Raw genomic sequence first — 26,548 nt, 5'->3', positions numbered from 1 at the left:
CCTCTTTACACAAATCGGGCTAAAAATAGGTTATAAAGCAGCCCGCCTCGCCATGGCTCCTTTATTTAATTCGCTGCCAATGCCCCGGTTTATTTTATTTGTTGCTTTTTTTTTTTTTTACCCTCTGAAATCCCTTAAAACGGAGCCCGGTGGGGGAGGGGAAGGCAGCGGCTCGGAGCTGGGGGGGGGGGGGGAAGGGAGCTATTTGCAAAAAAAAAATAAAAAAAACACCAACAACCCCCACACCCATCCCCACCCCCCCCCCAGCAGCGACACCCCCCTTCTCCCCAAAACCACCCCAAAACCAAAAAATAAACGCGGGGGGGCCGAGCTCCACGAGGTTTCACCCATCCCCCCCCCCCCCAAAGCCGCCTCCGCCCGGTGCCCCCCGGCCCGGCCCGGCCCGGCCCGGCCCGGCGGAGCGCCCCGGTCCTTACCTTGCGGGTGGCGGCTGCCTGGCTGCTTCCCCCGGGCACGGAGGCGAGAGAAATTCCCCCTTGTTTGTCTCCGCTCCCGTGGTGCTTGGTTTTTTTTTTTTTTTTTGTTGGTGGTGGTTGGTTGTTTTTTCTTTTTTTTTTTATACAGCCATACGGACCTACATGCACATGTCTCTGTGTGTGTGTACGCACGGATATGTATAAGTCTTTTTTTTTTTTTTGCCTTTTTTTTTTTTTAGCTGAGGTGTCCACAAGGAGGAAAAAAAAAAAAAAAAACAGGAAAAAAAAAAACACACACGCACAGGAGGAAGAAAAAAAAAAAAAAGCACCAGGCACCAAATAGTGCTGTGATATTCAATTATATCCCAAGCCAGAGAGCGGGGGGAGGGGGAGGGTGGGGAAAGAGGGGGGATTAGAGATTAAGTCCCGAGGAAGGAGGGGAGAAGGGAAGAAAAAAAAAAAAAAGTAATATCTGTGTGTGTGTGTGTGATTTAGATTGAGGAGGAATTGAGGCAGAATGTAAAAGCTGTTACTAAGGGAAGGAGCCAAACGGCTCGGAGCAGCCAACGGCTCGCAGACACACTCCGCGCCGGCAGAGGGTGGCCAGCCGCACGGAAATGGCAGCGGGGGGAGAGCGGCGGCCGCCGGGGAGGGAAGGGAAGGGGAGGAAGGGAAGGGAAGGGAAAGGAGGACGGCGGGGAAGGGAGGCAGGGACGGGGGAGGCCGGGCGAGGAGGAGCGGGGCCGGCCTGCTGCGGCCACGCGAACCCGCGGCCCGGCCGCGCCGCTGCGCAGGCGGGGGTCGGAAGCCCCCTTCTCCTCCTCTCTTTCCTCCTCCTCCTCCCCTTCCTCCCAGTCCTCCCCTTCCTCCTCCTCCTCCTTCCCCTCCTCCTCCTCCTCCCGCAGCCTCCTCGCCGCCCGCGCTCCCCAGGCCGGCAGCGTGAGGGGAGGCGGCTGAGGGGAGGCCATGGCGGCGGCCCCGGGGCTGGGCGCTGCGGCCCCGTCCTCACGGGGATTTTCGAGGAAAGCCTTTAATCGTGCCTCGCTGCCACTACGGCCCTGTAAATGCAGCCCGGACACGTCTCACTTCTGGCGGCTTCGCTTTTGGTGTGGCCTTCCCTGCTGGCATGGCCTTGGCCTGCCTTCATGCAGGGGTCCGGCGCAGCTCGACGTTTACAGCCCCGTTACTGCACCTACCCCAGTAATTTTATTTACTGAATAAAGCCCTCCACAATAATGCGTCCTACTTGCGTGCTGATCTTTTTTAGAACATAAAAGCCATTTGTCATTTGTATCGCAGGTTTGTTTATTTTTTAAAGCAAGCTTTGTTGATCTAAACCACATCCATCGCGGGGCGGTCCTTTCCATCTTAAAAATGTTCTTGCCATAGTGCTTGGGCGTGGGTCCAGCGCGGGTGTGCTGCCACCGGCACTGGCAGTGACCGCAAACCCTGCGCGGATCCGACTGCAGCACCGGGTGCCGCTCCTTTTCGTGCCAAGGCACCCCACAAACACGGGGCCAGGTCTGACGCTGCCCCAGCGGGACCTCCACATCGCCACGTCTCCACACTGTTTGCCTTCACGGTGCCTGGAAAAACCGGAGTGTAGAGATGGGTCACAAACGTAGCACTTTTTTATTATTTATTTTTAAATAGAGCTCAAAATTGCTGGAGAATCGTGCTAGCCCTATCTCTAGAGCAAGCAGATGGGACCCTTCTACTCCGCAAAACCTTGATGAGAGCAGATGGGTGGGCCTCTGGGTGTAGGATCACCTCACAGTGCTCATTTTTTTCAGGGTCAGGCCCATACGCTTTTTATTCTTTTATGAAGAATAATATTTAAATATTTGCGGAAAGCTGATTTTTTTCATTGCAAAATTGTTTAATTTTGAGAAAGATCTGAGCTTTCAGTCTGTTTGCTTGAAATTGACTGAATTATACAAGGAAACTGAAGCCTCTCTGGAAAGCCAGGGAGTGTATTTGTGACTGCAAACCCCTCAAAGTTCAATATTTCCTGATGGCCCAAGTGGGCAACTTTCTCTTCTCAGTGATGGTAAAGTAAAAGATGGGTTGAAAAGATGCAATTATTTTTGAAGACCATATCCGATTTCAAAATTTCAGAGAATGTTGTTGTCATTTGTAGACAAACCTGACGAGTTTGCTGAAGGTTGAGAAATTTAAAATCGGAGGGGGGGGAGAAATGGCAAGGGACTAATTAACAGCTTCCTACGGGGTAATCTCAGATCTGTCCATGCTTCTAAAGGAGTTTAACCTCCTGATATTCACAATGACTTACTTCCTTGTTAAAAGAAGATAAGCAGTAACAGTGGGAGGAGGAAGGGGGAATGGGAGTATGCACATAGCCTAAGGCAAAAGGGAAGATAAGGGACCTCATGTCAGGGAGTGTGGGACACCCGGCCCTGAAGAAGGATATGGGAGGGGCTGCAAAAAGTCCACGGAATAGCAACGGGAGGTGTGATGCTCAGGAGGTTTGTGTGAGAAACGGAGGAGGGAAAACCCCTCAAGTGTGCGTTGTTTGGCCCACAGAAATTACAAACACTGTCTTCCCATCCATCTGCCGAGCAGCAACAACATGCTGAGCTGAAGTCATCTGGCTGAAGGTTTCCATGGTCTACTGTTCACCAAATGTTCAGTCACGACTCCAGCGTGCCAGGCTTTCGCTTTTGCTGTTACTGTGTGCTGGATTGGGTGATTACCTGAGCATTATGCCCCAAATCTTATGTCCTGTACACTCTACAAATAACATATACAAATAATATCTACAAATAATAATTTTACCCTTTCAATTTTGTTCCTTTTTTTTTAAACTTTACTAAGACCCCAGCTCAGTGAACACCTCACAAGGCCACACAAAGGCATTACTTCCCACGCCAAGCTTATGATTTCACATTTCCATTGCCCAAACATACAGCTGGGCACACAGTTTCTGGGGTGATTTCCAGAGCCTTGCAGGAGGGACGTTCTCACTTTCAAAGGTTTCCAAGAATGGGTGACGTAGGGCAGCTGAACAGGCTATGGAGCATGACGGGTTGTTCAGTGAATGATCTGAGCCTAAGGGTTGGCTGCAAATTAAGCCAGGAGAAACAATTTTAAACAACAATTGCTATTGTGTTTCTGTTCCCAAAGTGAGAAAGGCAGGACCAAACCCGAACTTCTGGATGTAGAATTGAATTGGATCTGTAGTCTTGGTTCATTCACGTGTTTGAATAAAAATGGGCCTTTGCAGTGCTTCAGTAACACAGCTGCTCACTTTCCGTGGTCCTGTCACTCCAACTTTTGGGAAGTCTTCTCACAGCCACATTTGCAAGGTATACCCTTAAAATAGTTTAAATTACTTGTAACAGTGAGTGCTCGGCCTACTAAGCAGATATAAGCAAATATTTGCAATAACTGGACCAGTGTTTGCACAGTACCAAGCACACTGCCTGGACTCCATAAATAATAATACTTGGCACTCACAGAGTGGTTTGCATTTTCAAAGCACTTTAGTCATAACCCTTGACACCTATATGGCCTTTTACATCTTTACAAGAATTAATTAATCCTCACAGTGTCCTGTGAGATAGGTATGCATTGCAGTAATAACAATAACAACAATTAATAATTCATGCGTTCTACTCAAAAAATCACTTCAGGGATTAAAATGCATTTGTAATACTTGTTTTTTATTAACATTTTCCCGCAAATAATAAAAGCCATGGTATTGTGTTAAATCTGTATAATATCTAATCATAAATCTTTTGCAGATTGGGATGAAACTAAAGGCTCAATGAGATAGCAGTGCGTCAATAGGAACTAGATTACTGACTTCAGAAAAGCAGGATCGAGCCCAGTCCACCACGCAACCTAGGTGCCAGAATGAAACTTCCCATGCGTGGCAGCGCATAAATAAATAGCAGCAGACCAGGAATGTTCTTTGTTCATTTTTAGCTCCTGTTTATGCAAAGACTCCCCCAGTTACAGTACGTGCGCTATGACCCTGTGCTATATGAACACAGCACCAGTGAAACGCAGGCACTTACTGGGTGAGAAATGACAGTGACTCAGCTCCTCATTGTGCAACAGGGAGAGCAGGGACAAGTCTGGCCAATACCAGGGCAAACCCTATCCCTCGTAAAAATTACCATATTGCCTTTGATATGCAGGCAAGCCCCAGTCAAACCTGATATTTAAAAAAGCAGGACTGAAATCCTGTTGACTTAAATAGAAGAACTGAGCTGATCCCACCGTGGGCTGGTGGGCGGAGGAGGGACACTGCATGTGGAGAGAAAATGGAAGCTCACCACTCTGAAGGCACCGGTTTTATTCCTTCTGCAACTCCTTCCAGTGACTGCAGGAGAGGGTGGGCTGGGAAAGGGACTTGTTTGTGGGCAGGGAGCATCTTATGCCACTAAGTCGGTGTACAAATTGATTAGTAGTCAGTCGATATAAATGGTAAAAAAAATGGAATGCTGGTGATTAGTGCAATGAAGCATTATTTATTTCCCTCAGTTGCTTTAAATGCATCGGACACAAATATGTTGTAGATCTCTGTAAGACAGAGAAGATTTGATCACAGAAAGGTTTCAACTGATGCTTACCTGCATCAATCCCAAGGACTTCTGCTGCCTGGAGTAAATGGCAAGAGCAGAGGAAGAGCCCGACCAGGGGAACGTTCTCTCGTTCACAGACAGCGGTGGAACTGTGAGGTCCGTGAAGCAGCTTTTTCAGAAATTCCACATGAGCTATGCCACTTAGAGCCTGTTCAGTGCTGCTGTGAAACCACGGTGCTACGAGGCGTGGAAGAGGCAACTTCTGTGTCCTACAGACCTGCGGTGGGCACAAACCACTGGTCCTGGCCATTCTGCATGCAAGCAATTTCCCTTTTCTGCCCTGAAAAGGGACCAGCAGCCTTATAAGCCACCCCCCAAAAAAAAAAAAGCTAGACTCAAGATCATAAAAAACACAAGTTTCACACAATTGTGGAGGAGAAAAATCAGTGAACGACATGGAAAGAAGCTGATACAGACACGACTCTGGAAAGCAACACATTCCCACCACGGGCTGAGCCCAGGCGGCGTCAGTAGTCCTGTGAAGCTGTAGTTTCAGGGCAAACCAGGGTTGTTTCCTCGAGTTGTGCTGCTCAGAGGGATGGGTGCCGTGACAGCAGGAGGGTTGTGGTAAAACAAGTGCTCTGCGAGCAGCCCAGTAACTCAAGGTCGCACCGCCTCGACGCTCCTGCAAGTCGTGAGCTGAGATTGGGGCACAGCAAAGCATTTATCTGGGGGCTTTAATTGCTCTCAAAGGATTGCGTTTTTTCAGTTTTACAGTTAAACGTGTAAATATCCACATTCCTTAAAATGGCAAAAATTTTACTTCTCAAAAATGCTACAGAAGGCTCCTGTTAACTACATGGTCACGGCAAGGCTGCATTCATGGCAGAGTTGTAACTCCGATCTTGCATCCTACAATGGCTGAGCAAATCCAAACATGTTTTATTTTAACAACATTACAAAAAAGGGTGCGGTGCTGGCAGCTATCACACACCTCTGAAGTTTCAAGCAAGACATACCTGGCTGCAGCTCGAGATCAAAATGGATTATCTCACGGGGCCAGGATGTGGTTGCAAAAATTCAGCATTTTAAGTGCCATCGTGATTCATAATATTATCTGCATTACTTGGCATAATTACTAAATAAAAGTACAAGTACAAAAGGTGCAAAATCTATTAGATATTTACCTTTATCTCTGTCACATAACGCTTTGATATTTCCTTGCAGTGCAAGAACCCAGCCAATCTGAGGAGGATTCCTCTTGCTGATATTTAAGCCCCTGCTTCTCTCTCATTATACCAACATTGTTCTCCTTCTCCATGCGAGCAGAGGACTGGGAGCCAGGACTGTTTGCTCTCTAATCAGAGTCCTGAAAGACTCCTCATGTGGCCTTCAGCAAGCTGTTTATTATCAGTGCATGAGCCTCCATCTATAAAGAGAGGACTAACACGGCTACTAATGATGATGATATTATTGTTAACGCATAATTATCTAATCTCACAAGAAAATTGGGAGGGTAAATTAGTGTTTATTACAAAGTATTTTAAAGATGATAATATTATTTATACGAGGGCTATACTTTAATATCCGGAGGACAGCAATTGTTGAAAACCACCTTCTAATTAGGTTTTGCTAATGATAGTATCAAAAAGGTTTGGAAAAAAATTATCAATAGGTACTTTCAAAAGTCCCTTATTTTTCTTGTATTATTGGTATCAACTGCTTTCCTGTAGATAGCTGCCATATCCATATCTAGAAGACATTGAACATTTTCTGGTAGATTACACCTAAAATGAACGAACTACATGGCAGGGCCAAAGCACACCCTGCAGTTTATTAGACAGCTTGCTGCAGTGATTAAAGTCCTTGTGAAGTAAATAGAGTTTTTTTTTTTGTTTTATTTTATTTTTACACCTCCTTCCCCTCACACCCTATTGAGATATGATTTAATCCTAGATCTGTCTTTCACTGATGTGCTTAACACTCAGTTAAAGCACACCCTGGCACGGTTCAGGCTTTGTTTTATACAGTCCCTTAGCTTTGAGACAGGGTTTGCAGGTACTCAACAGACCACGGGATCAACACGAGCCCAACCAGAAGGATGACTTTGCTTGGGCCTCCTGGCTGTCCCCTTTTTTTTGGGGAATTTTCTACATTTCTGGAACATCCATTGCTTTCAGCTTTATTCTTGAGGACTTCTGATAACGTATCAAACTCCTCTGAGCCAGTTATAATCTTCATTCACAACCTCCAATGCGCACTGTGACAACATTAACTGTGAATTGCTGCAGTAGATTAAGCAGCATATTTCCACAAAACATTTCCAATACAAGACCAAATTTTATGAGCTGTGTGAGCATTCTGTGTAACATTTCTAGCAGGTACATAAAACACTCCAGGGTATATATAGAAAGAGACATTTGACTTTGTAGACCAGTGCTGTGTGTATTAGAAATAGCTCTCCATCTTTCACAGTGCTAGCTAGATGTGTGGCATAACATGAGACCAGCAGACAGGAAAAAAAAGGACAGAAAAAAACTAAAGCACATGGTAGAAGAATGAACTGAGAATTATTTCCTCAGCTGAGCCAATATTTCCTACAACACGGCTTTCTGTGAGTCAGCCTTTTTGTGCCACGGAACTTAAAATAGCAAAAGTGAGATAACAGTAGGCTCGTTGGAAATAGAAATTTGCAAGGGATACAAAAAATAGAGAACAACTTTGGGACCAAGAGAGTGGCAAGGAACGTGGCAGCGATCTGTTGTTAATAAATGACTGTAGGAATATATCAAATAATCCTAAAAAAGGTGATGTTTAGCTGAGATTTTAAGACACGGAAAATCCCAGGGATGTGGGAAATCCGCCGCTGGGAGGTTCAGCAGCTCCTCCATTCTTACTGCACCGAGGGCACCAAGTTCAGCACCGTGACTCCTCTCTTCCTCCCTCTGACAAGCCAGGGTGGTTTCATCCCAGCCCCAGAACCTCCTTTAATTTTGCTTATGCTGCTGAGAAGCCCTGGGCCAGTGCTGGCAGAGAGGAACCTCAGGCAAATTCCTCAGTGATTTCACACAGTTCAGGACAGGGATTAATAAACGTATGTAGAGGAGGGAGAATATTTCTAGAGGCAGAATGAAGCATGGGATGGGCCGGCAATTATGCAGATTCGTTGGCCGCATCCCAGCCCTTGGTGGTTCTTCAAGGGCTGTGCCTGCTATTTGAGGCCAGAAATTAGTTTAAAGCCTGGATGAAAAGCGTCTCCCACCAAACCCCTCAGCTTCCCCATTTGCTTACCTAATGTGCCGCGTACCCGGATGAAAGTGTTCCCACCAGGAGCAAAGATCACGCGCCCGCCTGCCGTCCTGCGCCGCCAGGGATGAGCCGTGAGCACGCCAACGGGGGCCCTGCATCATGGCCTGTATGGAAGTGAAGATCATTGTAAAAACGAGAGCAGCACCAGCACGACCCCTGCCCCAGCAGTGGGATGAGAGCAGAGCCAGCCGGGGCCTCGGCTGTCACCCACAGGGACCTTGTGCCACGTACCCCGGCTTTCCCCTGTGCCAGGGCTGCCTCCTGTTACCTGCTTAACAAAGTCTCCTCTGCCCGTGTCCCACTTGCTCCCAGTCTTTATGGCTAATTCCTTCCCTTCCCCTTCTGATCATTTGCTAGCCCAGTTGAACAAGGGGCGCTTGCAAAGCAGCAGCGTCCCCGTGCAGGTACGTGGCATTTGTCTTTTATTTTCCATTTCTTCCTATCAAACACGGGGCCCGCTCTGCGAGGCGTGGGGCAGAGGCAGCTGCAGCGGCCGCATAACGTAAGCAGAGCCGATGCGTGGATGCTGCCCCGGTTTACACAGCAGGTTATTTTTAAAGCGCAGAGCAAAAGCTCTGTCTCTGGAGCTCCGGCGGGGCTGCGGCTCAGCGCACAGGCAGGCTGCTCTGTGCAAGCGCGTCCTTCCCCTCCATTGTTCAGGAATTTTTATTTTAAAGCCTACGAGGACATAAACTTCATTTCCCACATCCTGTCATTAAGCAGCTGTATTCCGAACAATGAACGATGACAAACCAAAGCAACAGTTTTAACCGAGGCAGGATTACACTTGGCATTGCTGTTTGTTACGTGGCTCGCTGGACAGCAAGACAAATGCGTTCTGCTGCTGCCCTGCCCTGCCGCCAGCTCCGTCCCTTATTAATACATAAGCACAGCAGTGGAGGGAGCGCCGCAGCCAGCACAGCTTCCCTCAAAGCAGCCGCAGGACGAGACCCAGAAATCAGTGAGGTCTGGGCAAGGGAGGGCTGAGGGACTGCAGCTTTGGGCTGGATGTTTGGTGTCTCTGGGCTGGCGCCGACCTCTCAGTACCTGGTGCTGCAGCACGAAGCCAGAGACTCGCGGGAAGCACTGCAGAGCTTGCGGCTGTCCCAGCCCCGGAGGGGACAGCTCACTAAAGCAGTGTAACAAAAAGCCTGCTCCATTGCACTGCTCTCTACCAAATAACGTGGACAAGCGACGAACCCGTGCCTGATTCATTATCACACCGCACTTCCAGAGGTTGAAGCAGTATCACACTTTGCTCGCGCATCCCTCTCAAGTCTCGCTGCTAACGATGATGCATTGCTGCTAACAGCGATGCCATTTAGAAGCTGGAGGGACAAAAACACTCGCCGAGGATGCTGCCAACTTTACACAAATTGATGCGAACATGTAATCGCATTGCTGTGCCCACACGAACGTGGTACTTGTAAACCGAGAGGCTCAAATTGCTCGACCAGCTGGGGCCGGCAGCTCGAGGCAGGACGCTGCCGGGGATCGCAGCATCTGCACAAAGCAGGAGCCCACGAAGCGCTGGCAGCTCTTGCCACCAGGGCAGCCTTTCTGCCTTCCCTCTCCTGCAGGCCGACACCGATTCCAGCCCCCACCGCTCTCCTGTGCGGCCAGCTCCTTCTGGATCATCTTTCCCCGCAAACACAACGTACATTCAGCTCCGGTCGCATCCATAGCCAACGTGAAGTCAATGGGATCATTCATGCTCTTACAGCCAGGCACACACTCGAGTTGTTTCTCTGACAGCAGCCTGGGCTGGTGCTGCTGCACGCCTCTGGGCCCTGGCAATTTTAACATTTGCACGTACTCCACCTCCCCGAGCTCCGCAGGACTGCTGTAAACACAAATAATGGCAACATTAAGGCCGTTTCAAGTCCAAGATTGCAAACGGTATTTCAGCTTGCTATTGAGCACCTATTTATTCATCAAACGCATTAGAAAATCCATTAAGGAGGAAATTAAGGACCTAGCGACCTGCACCAGCATTCAAGCCTGGTGTTACAGCCACGAGCTTCAAATATAGTTCAGTGCTGGCATTTCATCTTGTCCGGTGAGCCACTGGAGTTGGGAAGATCCATGATGGGACAGCAAGGGGAGGTCTCCCAAGGCTGGTGTATGTACGGATACATGGATTTTGAAAGCAGGAGCAAAGTGCAGCAGACCTGGCTCGTAGCCCTGTCTGTCCTGCAGGTACAGCAGGGGACAGGGATTTTCCCTGCGATGTTACGGGAAGTTGTGACTCAGGGCAAGACGACGATTAGTGCCGAGCACAGCAAAGGTCAGGCAGCCTGGGACGGCGCCAGGAGGCTCACGCACCCCTCTCTGATGTAGAAAGGCGGCAGCGAGCCCGAGATAGCACCGGGAGGCTCGATCAGGCCAGCAGCACCGCAGGCAGACCCCAGGAGCTGGCGGGCCAGGCACCTTGCCGGCGTGCACCAGACCCGTGGGCTTCGCAGCGTGCCCAGGGCTCCTTTCCATTCTGCCAGTGCTGCACTACAGCAAGGGCAGGTTTTCTGATGGGACTTTTTATCCCAAATCTCTTCTGAACAGCTGACGGCAGCCAGGCTTCCCCATTTGGGGATTTGCAGCCAGCTCCGTGGAATGTTTGAGCGCCGGTGCTGTTGTATTCACATACATAAATCTGTATGTGAACTGTGTCTTCGCGCTGCTCCATTTCATTAAACAAGCTGAACAATTCAGTAGCTGTTTTTATGCCTCCAGGCACTTGGGTCATCTTTGATTTTTACTCATCTCAGAGTTCACGCTTGCAGTTAATGGCTTTCCTCACGGGCAGGACCAGGAGAGCAAGCAAAAAGAAATCTGCCTCGCACCTTGCCGCCAGCCACCTCAGCACCAAAACCCCAAACGTCCACCCCAAGCCTTTAGCTCCGTGAGACGACAGAGGCCAGGCCGGATCCTTCCTTCCCCTGCCCGAGGTGTTACACTGCTCATCCTTTCCTTCCTACCAGCAGCGGTGCTCGTTCCCTCCACGCCCCAGCGAGGCCACCGATGTTCCAGCCCTCTGTGGAGCCGAGAAGATCCCGACCTTTGGTTCAGTTCGGCAGCTAAAACCTTGCCACGCGCCAAATCCCCATCTGTTCCAACAAGGCCTGCAAGAGTTTTGCAAGCAAATAACATAGCTGCAAAAAAAAAAAAGATCTAATAAACGCTGTGCCCCCCCCTCCACTTCACACAGGCACACACAAAGCGCGTTATTCTAATTCTCCACTAAGCTTTCTAACTCCTTGTTACATCATACGATATAATCAGCCATTTGGCCCTGAGTCAGTGTTTCCGTGAAGCAGAGTCAGTAGAAAAAGCTTTCAAGGCACTGGAATTGTTTTTGCTTCTGTAATGCTTTAAAAATGCTATATCTTGGGACCGAAGAATATTCAGTGAAAAGGCAGCGTTTCTGGACGCCTTTCAGTTCTCACATCAGAAATGCTGGCATTGAGAATAAAATTGTTCCCATATTTGAGCTTGGTACCAAAACATCAACACAAAGTTTTTGTTTGTGAGCTTTACAAAAACAGATGACTCCAGGCTTGGCTACATTAACCGTGGGTAAATGGAAACAGGCAGGCGGACCGTCCATCACCCCTACCGCTCTGTAAAAACAAGAACGCGTTGCTGTTTACCAGCGGTCAAATTTGGGCCCGTACCAGACAAAAACAACTCAGACGGTTGCATGCACAGAGCTCGAAGCCCCGTTAGTGCACGCCCAGGTGCTCGCGGGCACTGGCTCTGCGTGCACACACATCGGCTGTTCTGCCTAAAGAACATTTACCCTAACCAGGTCCCAGAACTAAGAATGGAAGAAACCTCGACCAAGGCTTAAAGTGGAGGCTGCCCCTCCTCAGAGCCAAATGGGGTGCAAGAAAACCAAGCTTGCTCTCTGCTGTTTGCAGCAATGGTGCATTCTGCTGGACTCTCGGTGCCCTTCCCCAGCTGACGGGATCACCGAGCAGGCACCCAGCTCCTGCAGCCCTGGCTGCTGCTCGTTCTGGGGTCAGCCCCCATGGTGCTGAGCAGCACAACCTGAGCCTCTCCACGCAGCGAAAGCATTCGGATTCACAAATTACACTTTGCCCAAAGTCCAAGGACCAAAAGTTGCCTAACCCCAATGTTTTCCCTGATTTTAATGACCTACAAATCCGGGAAATCAGGAGGGGTCAGTGGGAAAGAGGAGCAAAGCACATGGCTCCGGGCAGTACCACCAGCTGTGGGGGATCTGCCAGCACTTGGGCTCATGTCCCTCTGGGGCCACCTCTGCAGGGTGGCTGCGATGCCCTCAGGACCCACGGAGAAAACCCCTCCCGTGCAGGGGAGCTGTTGCTGTGCCAATTAAAGCATCCAGGGACGCACAGGAGAACCACAAGGTACCTGCCTGAGAGCTGGCGGGCCTCGTGGCACACCAGGCATCGCTGCTCCGGCACCTCTCATCCACCACAGAGCGCCGCAGGATAAGCGGGATTACCCCTCTGCCTCGTGTTGGTTCTTTTTATCTGCTCTGCATTAAATTATGCGACTCCTAATTTGACTGCACAGGCGTTGCCCAAACCCCACTGATACCAGAGGAGACCCTTCAGCTGGTCTAGGGATGCAGCCCGACTTCTCAGCAGGCACGTCCTGGGAAGGAGCAGTGGAAAAGATTTCAGACCAGCAGCAGGGAAAGCAGCACGCAGGCATTTCAGAGTATTTACGTCCATGCTTAGCCATCCTCTTTCCCTCCCTTTATCTGTTTTTAGAGGCCATCGCGAAGCAAGAGAGCAATTTTTGCATTGGTTACAAAGACTACATGACACCAGTTGGAACTGCTGACAGGTTTAAATGTCATCTGAGAACAGGAGCAGGGAGAAAGGCTGCGGTGTGAATGCTAATGGGGAGCGGCCGGTAGGATATTGCTGGTTTGGGGCACTCGCTGAGGGGGCACGGAGGCTCTCCGTGTTCTGAAGTGATGTACACAGCCAGCGGGAACGATGTTTTCTGACAATGTTGTGGATTTTTTTTCCTCAGCTAAAAATCTTATGAGACAGGCTTGCTTTCCTATGGAAACTTAGTGTTTTTGTCTAACAAAAAACAGCTCCTAGGCCCTACCTCATCCCCAAAGTGGTGCAGTGACTGGAACATTTTGTTCCTGTTTGAGAGGACGTTGTGGGGTAGCACGGGACAAAAGACCAGGCCAGCAAAGCCCCCCAGAGACCCCCTTGGGTAAATTTCCAAATCAAAACTATGAGCTCTGAATGGAAAGTTTTTTTTTTCTCCCCAAAAATCTTTACATTTCAACTTTTCAGCCAAAACTTTACATCCTCCAGTTTAAGTCTGGTAGAAAGGAATGCTAACCATTTCTCCTTCTACTTGGGGTAGAGGTGATCTGTGTGTCATCTCAAGAAAAAAAGATATAAACAGGGTTTATTCTAAAAAAAATTCTCTAAGCCTCTTTTTTTTTTCTCCTTTGGATGGTTGTTGGTAAGTTTTAGCTGCCGCTTACCTTCTTAGTACTAAGGGGGAAGTTGAACAGTTTTCTAAGAACTTGTTAAACCACCAGTGAAAACTAGCATTAGAGACCAACTATGGCATCTGAAAATCAGAAAATAGCTTCTTTCCAGCTGTTTTATCAAATAATAGCATATAGCTGTAAAATGCAATTATTGCACAACTACCGAAAAACGGTTATGGAAAACACAGAAGTCTGAGGTGTGTTTTGGGCACCCACAGGTGTGCAGAGCCTCCCTGTGAGAAAGGAAAAAGAAAAGCCGAAGTTTGCCCTGAGCTACATCAGAATTTCTCCGGATTGCCAGAAATGAAAACTGGAAGAGGTTGAAAAGTTACGTTGCCCGTGTTGGATGGAAATGACTCCCACGGCGGGTAACACCACGGCCATCGAGCGCAGCACAGCAGCCCGCGTTGCCTCCGCCTGCCCAGGAGCCTCCCTGCGGAGGCCAAGCCCGCTCCTCGCCGCCGACCTCGCACCACGGCCCTTGCGGCTCCGATGGCTTCCAGCTGCCCTGGCCGCTCTCCAGCCTGCAGAGGTTTTCTCAACCTCAGCTTGGCTGCAGGCCCGCTGCTTCCCCGGCCCTCAGCGCTGCCTTCCGTGTTTGCGGCCCCCTTAATCTCCTCGTGCAACAGAGTTGCTGTGGCTTTCCCCAAGCTTAGCCCTTCTCCCCGAGCCTCTCCACCTCACCGATGACCCCAAACTCAGCACCCACTCCCCCAGATAACAGTCGAGGTCCCAGAGCAGGCTGCTTAGCTCCGGGATGAACACCTCTGGTTGGACCAGATGATCTTGGAGGTCTTTTCCAACCTTAATGATTCTACGATTCCATACGACCACCCCATTTCTGGCATGGGCTCCCAGCTCACGGCTGTTGGTCAGTTGCACCCCGTCCCTTGCATTGCTTTTCCCAGCTGCACCCCAGCACCGTGGCTATCCCCAACTGCAACCTGCTACAACAGCAGCTCAGCACCAGTTCAGCACCACGGTGGAAGGTGTAGCCAAGGAGCAGAACAAGGGCTTTGTGAAAAACCTCATTGAGAGAGGGGCTGTATTTGCTTCGGTGGAGTCATTTTGGAGCTACAGTAGAATAAATGAGACTAAAACCTAGTTTAGCTGTTAAAGCAAATGTATCCGACATTGACTTCAATAGACTAATTCCAGATTTATATTACACTGAACGTAGAGGCAGTGAATAGACAGTGTGATGATAATTATAGAGAGCAATATATAAAAACAAATCACCGTATTAGAAGAAACAAATAGATCCTGGAGAAGTGCCATGTTTTTAAACGGGGCCACAGTGACTTTGGCTTGTCTCTGCCCATTACATCATCCTTATGTCCAGTCATTTGTTTTCTATATCTTAATCATATTGAGAAGCTCAGGCAGAAGAAAGAAAAAGCAATTATCTTTCTCTTTTTAATGGAATGGTAAGTTTAAATAACAATAGAAATAATGCTGGGCCAAAGAAAAGCCAAAGCAATACCAGGGGAAATACAGATTCAATCTGACAGCCTCCACAGGCTTTCAGAGAGCTTTTTCTCCTGCACTGCAGACCTCTCACCCTTAGCTCCTCTCCCCCCTGGTTTCCCAAGTCCACGGAAAGTGAGAAGTTAAAGGTAAACATCTGTGCCTGCTTGTTAATATTTCTTCTTCCCCCCCCATACGAGGCTCTTACTGTCGACAAGGGCACTGCACATATTTCACTCCTAGAGATCAAGCAAGGATAAAGGGAGTGGTTTCCTGCTCTGACAAGCAGCCCCTGCCAGCAGTGTAATGCCGGTTAAGCACAGCTCTCCATCAGCTCCAGCATGAATGAAAAGCCGGAGCAGCCCTGGGACACAGCAAAATCTCTTATAAACCAAGACAGCAAGCTGACCTCGGGCTCAAGTCATGCTCTCAGCACCCACACAGCTCAGATCCCACTGCAGAGCGTAGCCACAAGGACCCCGGTGCTCCTCCACCTTGCCCATACCTCGGCACACCCCGTGCCTCCGCTCCATCCTCCTGCCGGCCCCGGGCATCGCCTCGCCCCGGCACGCACCTCGCTGCGCTGGGAGGTGAGATCAGCCACATCAGCCTGCAAGACAAACATCCTGACAGATCTCGCTAACATTTTCCACCGCTTTCTTGTGCTCCATTAGCTCTTGTTAGACCGTATCACAAAGCGCTCGCCGTAATTAAGGTATTGTGTACTTTCACACGCACAGATTCTTATAATCCCTCTGCTCCTCTGTAAACACAGTCAAAATCGCAAGCCCAAGGCAGTGAATGGGCTTGGTGAATACACGCTCTTGGCAATCAGAGTTTTGGTTTGTATTTTCCTCTGTTCCTCCCACCTCTCTCAAGACAAAACATGGCGATCTCCCTTGTAAGGGGCGAGGCATGAGCAGAAGGGCACAAACCCAAGTCTTAGCCCAGTTGAAATCCTTGACCTCAAAAGTTTGCCCACAAGGCCTGGGGACTGAGGAAGCCAGCCACATGAGGAGAGGAGCTGCCCTAAGTTGATGAGGGGAAAAAAAAGACGAAAGCACTGTGAGCAAGGAAGCCCTTCCTGGCAGGAGAAGCTCCTTGCCATGAGGACTGATGGAGAACAAGTCTCCCAGAGGAGCAGCAGAAGTCTTGTCCCACCAGCAACTCCAGCATGGGGAGCGCTGCGGCCTACCTCATGTGGCTTCTCCTGCGGCTTGGGCCTCCACGTGAGGAGAGCTCACAAAGCCTCACTCCATCTGGAGTCACAAGGAGCTTCCTCACACACAAAGCCATGGGTCTGTCAGACTCCATGCTCACAGGACACTTCCAGCTTGGAGAGGCACCTGCGTGCCCTCCGGCCTTGTGTCCCTCACGGTAACAAAGCGCTGCTCCCCGTGGGACATGATGGGCACAAACACAGCACCGCCGGGGCTGTTATTCCTGACGCTGCAGTTCAGACAGGCACCGCCAGCATTTACAGTGGGCTACGGCAGTGGTTTTAAGCAGTATTGGGACTTAGGAGCCATTACATTATTTTGAAATATGCACACTGTTGGTGGATGCTTAAAGCCCTGCTCAGCTATGCAGTGGCATAAAGTTAGTATTAATTTCAGCTCCGTAGAGGAAATTGAAAATGGTGTTCTCAAAATCATTATGGTGAGTGAAATTCAGCAATAGGGGAAAAGACAGCCTGGAGGGAAATAAGAGGAAATTTACTTCAGGTGGCTGAGAAACCCCACAGGACTTGTTCAGCTCAGGCCCAGGGACACAGAGGACAGCAGGAGCAGCACCGTGGGGTGCAGCAGGCTCAGGCAGAGGGGCCCCAAATTGCAGCACCTTTGTCCTCTGCAGCTGTGTACATGCATACACACACAGCACACAATACATATAGTATTTACATATACAGAATACATATATATATTTATTTATATATAAATAAAATGGCCCACCTCAGCTGCCACCCCAAAACATTTCCCCTGCTGACTGCACATGTCCCAGCCTCTTAAGAAAGAGCTGTGCTGAACCCAGACGACCAGCCCTCTTCTGCAGATGCAACGGATTCAAAGTCTATGCAAGCGAGCATCAGAAATAAGTGGGGCTTATTGAACCGAGATAAGTTTTTGGATCTCATCCACACAGAAAGGAAATACTCTGAATTCAGCAGAGAGCTGACTCAGACCTGCCCTTTCAACCTCATATCCTGACATTACAACCTACCTATATAAAAATCATCATCATCATAAAAAATCTCAAATCTCTACAGGCTTCTCTGGGCCTTCAGCAAGCAGCTGAACCAAGCCCAGAGAAAGAGGAAAAGAAACAAAACCCGTGCATGAAGTGATGACAGAGGAAGCAGCTGTCCTGCTCCCCAAACCCCAAGCCCCCCAGCTGCACCCTAACAGCTGCAGGGAAGAGCCGGGGGCTTGGGGCTCCTTTCAGCCGGCCAGATGTGGGGCCAGCCCAAACAGGGGTGCAGCAAGGGGTCCGCCACCACCACCAGCCATGGGAATGACCTGCCATGCAAGCTCCCGGAGGAAAGCAGCAAGCGATCGGTGGATTTTCTTGCTCTCTACAAGGATTTGCAGGAACGGATGGCTGGCTTGGTATGGCTGGCATTAGTTTCCAGATGTATAAAATTGTGCTGGCAATACAGCTGCCCTTTATTTAATACAGACTGTGTGTACTCCCTGCTCTGGTCTGAGAGGAGAAAGCATTACCTCACCGACTGTATATAATTTCTCAGCTCTGACTTCAATAAAAATCCTAACACCTGCAAACTTTTTAAACAAATCATGTATATTAGGGTAGAAAACCCCCCACACATTCTTCTGAACTAGCAGCCATGCATCTTGAAACAAAATCCTCCAGAAGACATCTGGTAGATGTTGGTGTCATTATTACAACGCTCCCCTGCTGTGCGAATGGCAGCGAGCCCGCGGACCTGCTCCACAAAGGCAACCCTGTAGCTGGGGCTTTCTTTGCCATGCTGAACTCCCTGGGAATCTGACGGATTGCTTTCATGAGCGCCTTAAAAATAATGATAAAGCTTCTGTTTGTAAACTTAGAACAGAACAATGGGAGCCAAACCATGAGCCCTTGGTTCGCTTGCTGCTGCGGGTGCTGGTACAGCTCACGTTCCTGGGGACAGGCTCTGGGAAGCTGCTTGCCCTCCCCACCTCAGCAATAAAACAGTTTGTACCTGAGCTCTGGTGCAGCCGAGTTAGGAGCTGAACACTGGCTGCGTTGAAGGCAGTGTGTTTTCACCGCTTACCACCAGACCCGAGGCCCAGAATCACACATGTTGCTTAATTCAGATGTGTGTAAGCTGATCTGCTGTAGCAGGTTGTAAGAAAAGGCTTACTCATCTCAGAAAAAGCGTGTTTTCTCTCCCCCCAGAACTTCAGGACACAATTCCCTTCCCGACAGCAATGTGAAAGAGCAAGGAGAAATGGTGCAAAACCCCTCCTCTGCAACGAGCCCTGCCGAGCAGAGGCACATGTGCAAACCTCATGAGCAACCTTTGTTCTGGTGACATTTCCAGCCCAATCACTAGGTCAAAGCGGGCACGGACAAGTTTAATTAAACATCCAGACTGTCTGGTATTGCCTTATTATCACCTGAACCTTCCCACTGCTTCTCGAGTGAGACCGGAGGCGCATAATCCTGACAGCGAATTAACAAGTTTATCTTGGTTGATTGACCCAGACTTTGGAGCCACGGGAAGAAGAACAAGGGCTTGAAGTTCAGCAGAGCTCGGTGCCAAGTATCACTCCTAAATGACACCCCAGAGTGCAGCAGCAGCACTTTGACTTTTCTTACTCAACGTCCTGTCACAAGCAGCCTGTGCAAGCCATGCAAATGCTGCAATTAGTATCAGAGATAAACCAAATCCATTAGTAGATGGAAGGGGAACTCAATCTGTTTTACAAATGGAAATGAAGTAGCAGCCTCAATTATAGGATTTTTAAAAACATGCAATTTAGCAAAATGTTGATTTCCTTTTCGTTTACTTCGTTCTTTGTCTTCTAGATACTTCAGCTCAAGTAGCAGCCAGTATATTAACCGACCAGATTTTGGCAACGTATTTAATAATCAAGCTCAAATAAGTGCTCTTAGGAAATAATTTTATTTACAGTTCAGCTGGGGAAGAGTATTAAAACTCCAGCATTTGGGGAAAATTGTTATCACACAGTAATATATTTTGAAGGCATTTGGGCTGTAGAAGACTAGTACTAGTGAGTCAGAGCACAGCATCTGACCTTTCAGAGAATTCATCGTCTCTTTGGGATGCAGAGAGGGATTCAACAGCCAGCTTTACCCAGCCAGGGTGGCCAATCTCTGCCAGCACCAGAGTTTTAGTTCCTTCCTCCCCTCTCTTGCCTCCCGAGCTCCAGCAGGAAAGTTTGGGGGTTCCTGGCAAACACCAGAGCTGCTCCCAAGCCACCAGACTCCCACCTCAGTACAGTTGCTTTACACGTGGACATGTTTTACCATTCTGCTGCAGGATTAGAGTTTGGGAACACCGCATGCAGTTATTTTGGCGTGTACATGCCTGCATTACTTTTTTTTTAATTGATCCAGCCCACATTTCTGCTTAAATAATTGAAGGTGCTCAGCATTAAACATATTTTGTCATGCTTTCCCCATGGCACCTTTCCCACTCCAAACTGTTTGGAATCTGAACAGAGACTATGCATTAACTAATTAGATTTCTCAAAACAAAGGTTAATTAGTCTGTTTATTTTGGATTATGTATATATTGAATTATTAAACACTATATGGTAGTACTTAAAAAAAAAAAAAGGATGAAAGGAAGAAGCATTCCTAAGTATAAGGACGAGCTTCTCCAGCTGCCCACGCTGCTCCTTTCTCCCTTTCTCCGTGGGTTCAGCGTGATGCTTCTCTGATGGCCTCTGCTCAGGGTTTGCAGACTAAAAGCTGGCAATCTGAGAGGAAGGTCCAGCAACCCTCCACAGCAGGTTGGGGCCATTTTATGACAGTGCACAGGGGAGTTGCAGAGAACCTACATCTGGCCCAGGATAACATTAGACCAAAGGCACCGAAGGAAGTACGCTGGTAAAGATCACCCGATGGCAGTTTTTGCCCCTACACTGCCCCCATTCTGGTAACACGGAGCCACGCAGGATACACTGATAAACATCTTGCAACACACCTGAGGTCAGAAACTACAAGCTAACACCAGCCACATGTTTACAGCAGGTAAACACCCAAATCTGCCCAGAAAGGAGAACACACAGGGCACTATCTTAAAACAAAGGAGTCCAAAATTCTTCCTAACAGCTTGTGCTTATTGCGTAGGGCAATACTCCGTATAAACTTAGCCTACAGCAGCAGGAACAGTGTCAGACTTACCTACTTCAGGCATTTCCAGCATGCCTATCATGGTAGTGTATAACATCCATTTTATGTGAGGAGCCTCAAGACTGCTGACATGAGACCTTTCCTTCATCACCAGGACATCTCTATATTCAGCTTTCTACTAATTTTCTATACAAATATAGTTGCAAAATGCGTCTCTCCTTTGAGAGCACCCTCTGTTGCTTCAGTGACCGATAACCAGCTTGACAGCCCAAACAGGAAAAGAAAAGAAAACTCACGGGCAGCCGTCAGGTGAGGGATTATCCCCGGGTCATCCTTATCCAGCACCCAGACTACAACCGAAGCAGTTTCTCTGCTGCTGTTCCACACTGGTATAACGTAAACTTCAGCATAGCATTGGAGCTGTAGCATCCCAGGGCTCAGACACGCTCTGCTGCCACTTGCAAGGTGGCTGAAGAAGATGTTGCTCTGAGGATGGGTGTCAGAGGCAAAAACAGGCCAGGGCCTCCCTTCCTGCTTTATCACCTTGTGCTTACTGCAGCCCTATTAGGAGAAATCCGAGCTGCACCTGACACCTTCACAGGAGGCACAACTGCCCCCAGGTGCTCGTTCTTACCCTGATGCCCAGTTCTGACCCCTGAGGTCAGGATTTGTCTTAGGTCTTGAATCTCTGCCTTGACCGCCCTGTTATTTGCCATCAGATTTTTTTCTTGTTCAGTACTTGATCAGGCGCCAAAATGAATAAACTCATTTTACAGCCATTGTTTATGAAGGAATAAAAATAAAATTGTTTCTCTGGTTATATTTTTTTCCTTAATTTAACATTTCTTCAAATGCATTCTGTTATGGAAATATTCTTTTTGCAGATCTAATTAAATTACTTTATTGATGGGCCTTATACCAACACTGGTTTTAAAGAAGCAAGGCCAAAACTCTTTTTTTTTTTTAAACTCAAATATTTTTTTCCTGCTGTAGAAGAGAAAATATATCTTAGAATAATGGGTATCTCAGAAATCTGATTTTATTCCCTTTTCTTCCTTCCTGATGGTCTTATGCTTCACATTCATACCCTTTGGGAAAATTGCCTGGGAAACTTTTCTGATGATATGTTGAAGGTCATCTACAGTAAATGCGATACAAAGTGAACCCAGATCTCAGGCTTTGCAAATGTTCATTATGTAAATTGCTGGAGCTGTGAAGATGGAAATGAGGCATACAGATGCTGCTATGCACGAGAAAGCAGAGGGGAAACTTCAGATTTCCCTTCACTATATGGGTAGTTGGTCTCTCCAGGCGCTCTCCTCCCTGCTACACCGCTGGCACGAAAAGGTCTCGGACTCTCTCTGGGTGCTGTTTCAGAAACGACTAGCTCCGTGGTCCTCAACACAGGTCAAGGATTAGGGGCACAGCTTTACATTCTTCACACATCAGGGGAGAATCCAAGGCCAGCCGCAGCCTGGATGGGAGGAGAAGGGGAGGGTGTCTGTGTCTGTGCAGGGACATCACTCGCCATAGGGCAATGCTGGGGGGGGGCGTACTTCTGGGGGCCACATCTTCCCCCCGCTCTGTGATTCCTGGCCAGTATCCTTATTTCTGGGATTAGTCTTGTTGATCACTGAGCCAAGACCAGTCCGGGTGAGGAACGGATCTGTGCTGTGAATTGCAGCGCAGAGAAGCACACGTGGAGGAGATAAAGATTCAGTGCTTGATTTCACGCGTCCCTGGGTGTATCACTTGGAGGCCAGATTTTGAAAGATGCTCGAGATCAAAGGATGGAGGGAGAGAACCAGCTTTATTTCCAGATATATTCCTGGGCATGTATTTCAACAGGCAATGGGCATCTTTGTGCCTTTTTTTTTTTTTTTTCTGAAAGCACTAAATGCCCGTGGGTAGCTGGTTTCATCACATATTTCCATCACTACCATTTTCCCACATGGTAGCTGGCCAGCACGCACTTAAACATCAGACCTTAAATTGTACTTCAGTTCAGTTCCGCACCTGGAAAGAAAGGAGTGTGAATCTTCCTCTTTTCAGTTCTTCCCAGGTCTTGCTAAGGTTTTAAGCACAACTCCAAGTAATAAATACCAGTAAGAGATACTCTGGGCCTGACTTTGAGAAGTGATGAGTACTCAGCAGCTAATGGGAGCTACTGGTATTTGGCAGCGTTGAAACTCAGCTGCGGGGTCTCGAATTCAGTTCCTCAAAAATGAAGGAATGAAAAACTTGAGACTTCTTTTGGTATTTTTGGCTCGAAGGCTCAGCAGGGAAGCTTGGATGCAGACGATGGGGTGGAAGGACAGCGCAGGGACAGATGCTCTGCAGTCAGGGGACTGGGACCACTTGGGGCAGATCGAATGGGAGAGAAGGGCTGAGCCTTCCCCTATATCTCAGCATAGATCTGCTCTGACCTGTAGCAAAAAGAGAAGGAAAAATAGGGGACGAGCAGTGAGACAACACTGAAAGGAAAATTCCAACTCCCTGACCCTATGACAGCCTCACCGTTCATGGTAACAGAGCAAAAAGCAGAGGAAAATGATGAAACTGCCTTGAAATGGAAAAAAAGAAACAAACACGAAGATTTGTTGAGTCACACAACAGCGTTCACATCAAGACATTCTGCTAGCGACTGTGCTAAAAGAGGAGATGTAACACGTTCTGGCTCGGCTCTTTCCTTAACAGCAAGATTGATTTGCATTCACACATGGAAATCTGGTTTACAATAAGGCTCTCCTGCCCCTCTCTTCCTTTCATTGTTTCTGTCATGTATCTTGGCTGAAAGATCTGCTCATAGGGAAAAAAAAAAAAACCACCACGCAGACCCAGGGCCCGCCGTTCCCCTCCACGCACACGTTGGATCTGCTTTTTGCAAGGCTGTTTGGAGAAGCACGAAGGTTTTGTCCGTGGCCCCTGAGCTGCTGCTGGGCCAGGGCAGCGTCGCCGTGTTCGGTGGGGATCGTGTCCTCCGCCCGGCGCGGGTTTCGCAATGCCTGTAGGAAACATCTTGCGCCGGCCTTGATTTATGCAGAAATGTTAGCTAATCTCTTTTATGTAATCACTGATAGCTGTTCATGAAGGCGAAGTCCCCAAAATGGAAGGAATGAATTAAAAGAGACAGATGTGGTTTGGCTGACTCCTTGTTCTGATTACAGCCTCAGAAATAACCTACTTAGCGTGTGCTGATTTATGCAGGGGCTCTAACTCACTGCACGCCCACCCGGGCAGGCACACATGGGTTATTTTCTCTTCAGCCTGGTTTCACAATCTGATCTCACTCACGCCAAAGCCACTGTAATTGCTCCAGGTTTATTCTGCTGAAATGACATCAAAGTCTGGTCAAAAGTCACTTAGGTCTGGGTTTTCATTTACCCCGGATCCCCTTGCTTGGCACCACTGCGGGCTTTGGGAGCTGGAGGCATGCCAGAGCGGGCTGCCTTTGGTCACCCAGAAGGGCTCAGAGAAAGCAAAACCTCTGGAGTACTTCTGCAGCACCTCCAGATTTGTACCCCACAGGGGGCAGCTTAAAAGCCAACCCGGAGCTCAGCAACCCCTTGGGCACCAGGAGCAGCGATGCTGCTGGCTTGCTCGGGTAGCTCTGAGGCAGAGCCCAGGTTCCCTTCCTCCGGCACAGAAGCCAAAGGCTCCCCTGCCATTACCGACTGCAGGGGTAGCCGGAGCAGTCCCCCGGGCCTCGTGGAGTATTATCCAACGTTATACAAACCGAGCGCTGGCTCTGTAAAAAGGGAAGGATTTACATTTGGCAAACATTTCCAAGGAGCCAATATTTCCCTGTTACTTACCCATGGTTTGTGAACACAAACCTCACACAGCTGGTACCTCCGCTAATGATCCCATTACAATATGTATCGAGCTGATACCCGGTGATATCTCATTGCGGTACTCATCCATGTCGGAAAGGATTTGTCCATAAAAACATCTCCTCTCGTACTGTCGTAGGATGCTGCATTCATTCCCGCTTTCCCTATCATCTGATGCTGCCTAATCCCACTCAGTGACATCAATCACAGGGGGAAAATAAGACAATTAACTGGCAATTAATTAAATTATAAACTGTAAGGAAGAGCAGAATATTTGTAAACCTTAATAGCCTTATTAACATGCCCATTACAAGCTAGCTGCACACTCGTAGGGCCACAGATGACTTTATACACACATGACACCGCACGGGCTTTAATCCCAGGCTAAGAGTTGCTCACCTGGAAGGAGCCTGCCCAGCCTGTACGGCCCAGCACAGCACAGCTGCTTCGGACCTTCCCTCCAGCAGCAGGCTGGAGTAAAAGGGCACCAGCCCCACGCCGCACCGTGCTGCACAACTCCTGCATCGTGGGGAGCCCAGCGGCGGTGCCCCTGCTCTGCTCAGGCTGGAAAGGCAGGGAGGTGGCCGTTTTCTACAGAAATGATATTTCCTGCACATAGCTGGCCCCTGCGAGGCAAGGGCAGAGGGACTGGGCTCAAAGCTCCCGCGGAGGCCCAGCAGATAAGCAGGCACGCGCGTGTTTTCAGGCAGTGTTTGCTTTCTTCAAGAAAGCTCCTGAGTCACCCTGTGTTCTGCTGGTGACAGACTCCTGAAAGGAGGAACCTGCGTGCTGACACTGCCAGACCGTCTGGGCGAGTGTTTTAATGCCTCCAGTAACGACGCCTGACCTCTGTTTACAAGTCAGAGAATCATGACAGGATGAAAAACAAAACAGCAAAGCAACCCACGAGTGAGAGCATAAAGCTGGAGCCAGCCCTAACTGAGGTCCTGGGACCTACGGCATTGCCGTGGTCATTTCGCCACAGCATCAAGGCACAGTGCTTGTCTCCCGTGTGTAACCTTCACGGGCGAGTATTCGCTCTCCATCACGCTATTGCTGTAATATTTTTGTCTTGGAAAGGTGACTGAATCTAACATTCATTTAACCCTTGACCTTTTCCAAGTCTCTTCGTTCCAAAGGAAGTATCTTGCGAAGCGAAGTGGGAGAATGACCTACTAAAGCGGGGAGATCCGAGTGCAGAAGACGCACTGAGCTGTAAATCAGGTTTGCCCCCCAAGGCAGGCCTCACCTAACGGGGCTCTGCCATCCTCCCTCTCAAAATCCGCTGCATCCCAGACCTCAGCTGTGTTAACTCTGGTTCCAGTCCAGTGTTATTTCTGTAACATGCGAACTGGGATGACATGCACCCAGCCCGTTCGTTTATTTGCGGAGCGTGGACTGCTGACCGATAGCCAAGTGCTAATAAAAGCAGCGCTCTCCCTCCTGTGCCACTCCGTGCCGTGTACCGGAGGCAGGCCGGACCTCTGGGCATACCGTGCTCACTGTGAGCAGCCCGGGGTCATAAACCAGCAGCAGCTGAAGATTTTCATTCTTAATTTCGACGGAGCCGCATCGCCACGTTGTTTTCTCTCCCAGCTCGGCTCTATATTTAGCTGGGGATTCTGTCCTCGGCGTATTCTGTCGGGGAGGCTGCTCGCTAACACTGCTCCGCTGCCTGTGCGCTGCCCCCCTTGTCGCTCCGCTGGCTGCTCCCGGGAGGCACGAGGCAGGCAGATGGGACAGAAGCTGAGAGGTTTCGTTCACAGCTACGAGGGAGGAGGAGGACGACGAGCACTTCCATGCCCACCCCAGGAGCTGCGGTGCCAGGGGATGGCTGGAACTTGACGCCTGCCGGTGCTGGGATCCCCCACGTCCTCCTGCAGCGTTCGGTGTTCAGTAACGTGCCCGGCGAGGACGTTACAGCGCCAAGAATCCCAACCAGACGGGACATCGGTCGCTTTAAAAATAGCCCACGGTGAAGCTCCAGGAAACCGTGATGACCAGGGGCCAGACCCAGACTTGCTCACCTCAGCTCACGTCTGGGGTAATGCTGACCTTGGTGGAGTCGCACGGGGCTGGCAGTGAGATCAGAATCTGGCCCAAATCACTTGGCCTCCT

General features: G+C 49.1%; 2 protein-coding genes across 5 annotated transcripts in view; both read right to left on the bottom strand.

The window, feature by feature from the left end:
- Window positions 1-992, bottom strand: part of TBL1XR1 (TBL1X/Y related 1) — a 111,432-nt gene extending 110,440 nt beyond the window's left edge. For both annotated transcript variants that reach the window (XM_083849059.1, XM_083849058.1), the window contains exon 1: window positions 438-992. The gene's annotated coding sequence lies outside the window, so the exon portion shown is untranslated. The remainder of the gene's footprint in view (window positions 1-437) is intronic.
- Window positions 559-26,548, bottom strand: LOC310904393 (uncharacterized protein). 3 transcript variants are annotated; one of them, XM_083849065.1, is made up of 6 exons: window positions 20,894-26,548; window positions 15,778-15,882; window positions 11,272-11,445; window positions 9,958-10,139; window positions 8,279-8,400; window positions 559-2,023 (listed from the first exon to the last, which is right to left on the bottom strand). In XM_083849065.1, exons 2-5 carry the CDS (start codon window positions 15,876-15,878, stop codon window positions 8,327-8,329), a joined length of 531 nt encoding a protein of 176 aa, XP_083705191.1. In that variant the 5' UTR covers window positions 15,879-15,882; window positions 20,894-26,548; the 3' UTR covers window positions 559-2,023; window positions 8,279-8,326. The 3 variants fall into 3 exon arrangements, 2 of the variants coding, with proteins under 2 accessions (XP_083705191.1, XP_083705190.1); XM_083849064.1 differs by lacking the exons at window positions 9,958-10,139; window positions 11,272-11,445; window positions 20,894-26,548 and having other exon boundaries at window positions 15,778-16,496; XR_014588275.1 differs by lacking the exons at window positions 559-2,023; window positions 9,958-10,139; window positions 11,272-11,445 and having other exon boundaries at window positions 6,880-8,400.

Source organism: Anser anser, assembly GCF_964211835.1.
Source record: "Anser anser genome assembly, chromosome: 9".
NCBI classification, from domain to species: Eukaryota; Metazoa; Chordata; class Aves; order Anseriformes; family Anatidae; genus Anser; species Anser anser.
Note: the sequence above shows the minus strand (reverse complement) of the source record. Positions and strands in the feature narration are given on the sequence as shown.

Coding starts and splice junctions, on each gene's coding strand:
- LOC310904393 (XM_083849064.1), bottom strand. CDS start 15,918: ATGTTAGCGAGATCTGTCAGGATGTTTGTCTTGCAGGCTGATGTGGCT. Junction 8,401..15,777: donor GAGGCACGGGGTGTGCCGAG/GTATGGGCAAGG, acceptor ACTTCCATACAG/GCCATGATGCAGGGCCCCCG. Junction 2,024..8,278: donor CCGGGTACGCGGCACATTAG/GTAAGCAAATGG, acceptor CGGTTTTTCCAG/GCACCGTGAAGGCAAACAGT.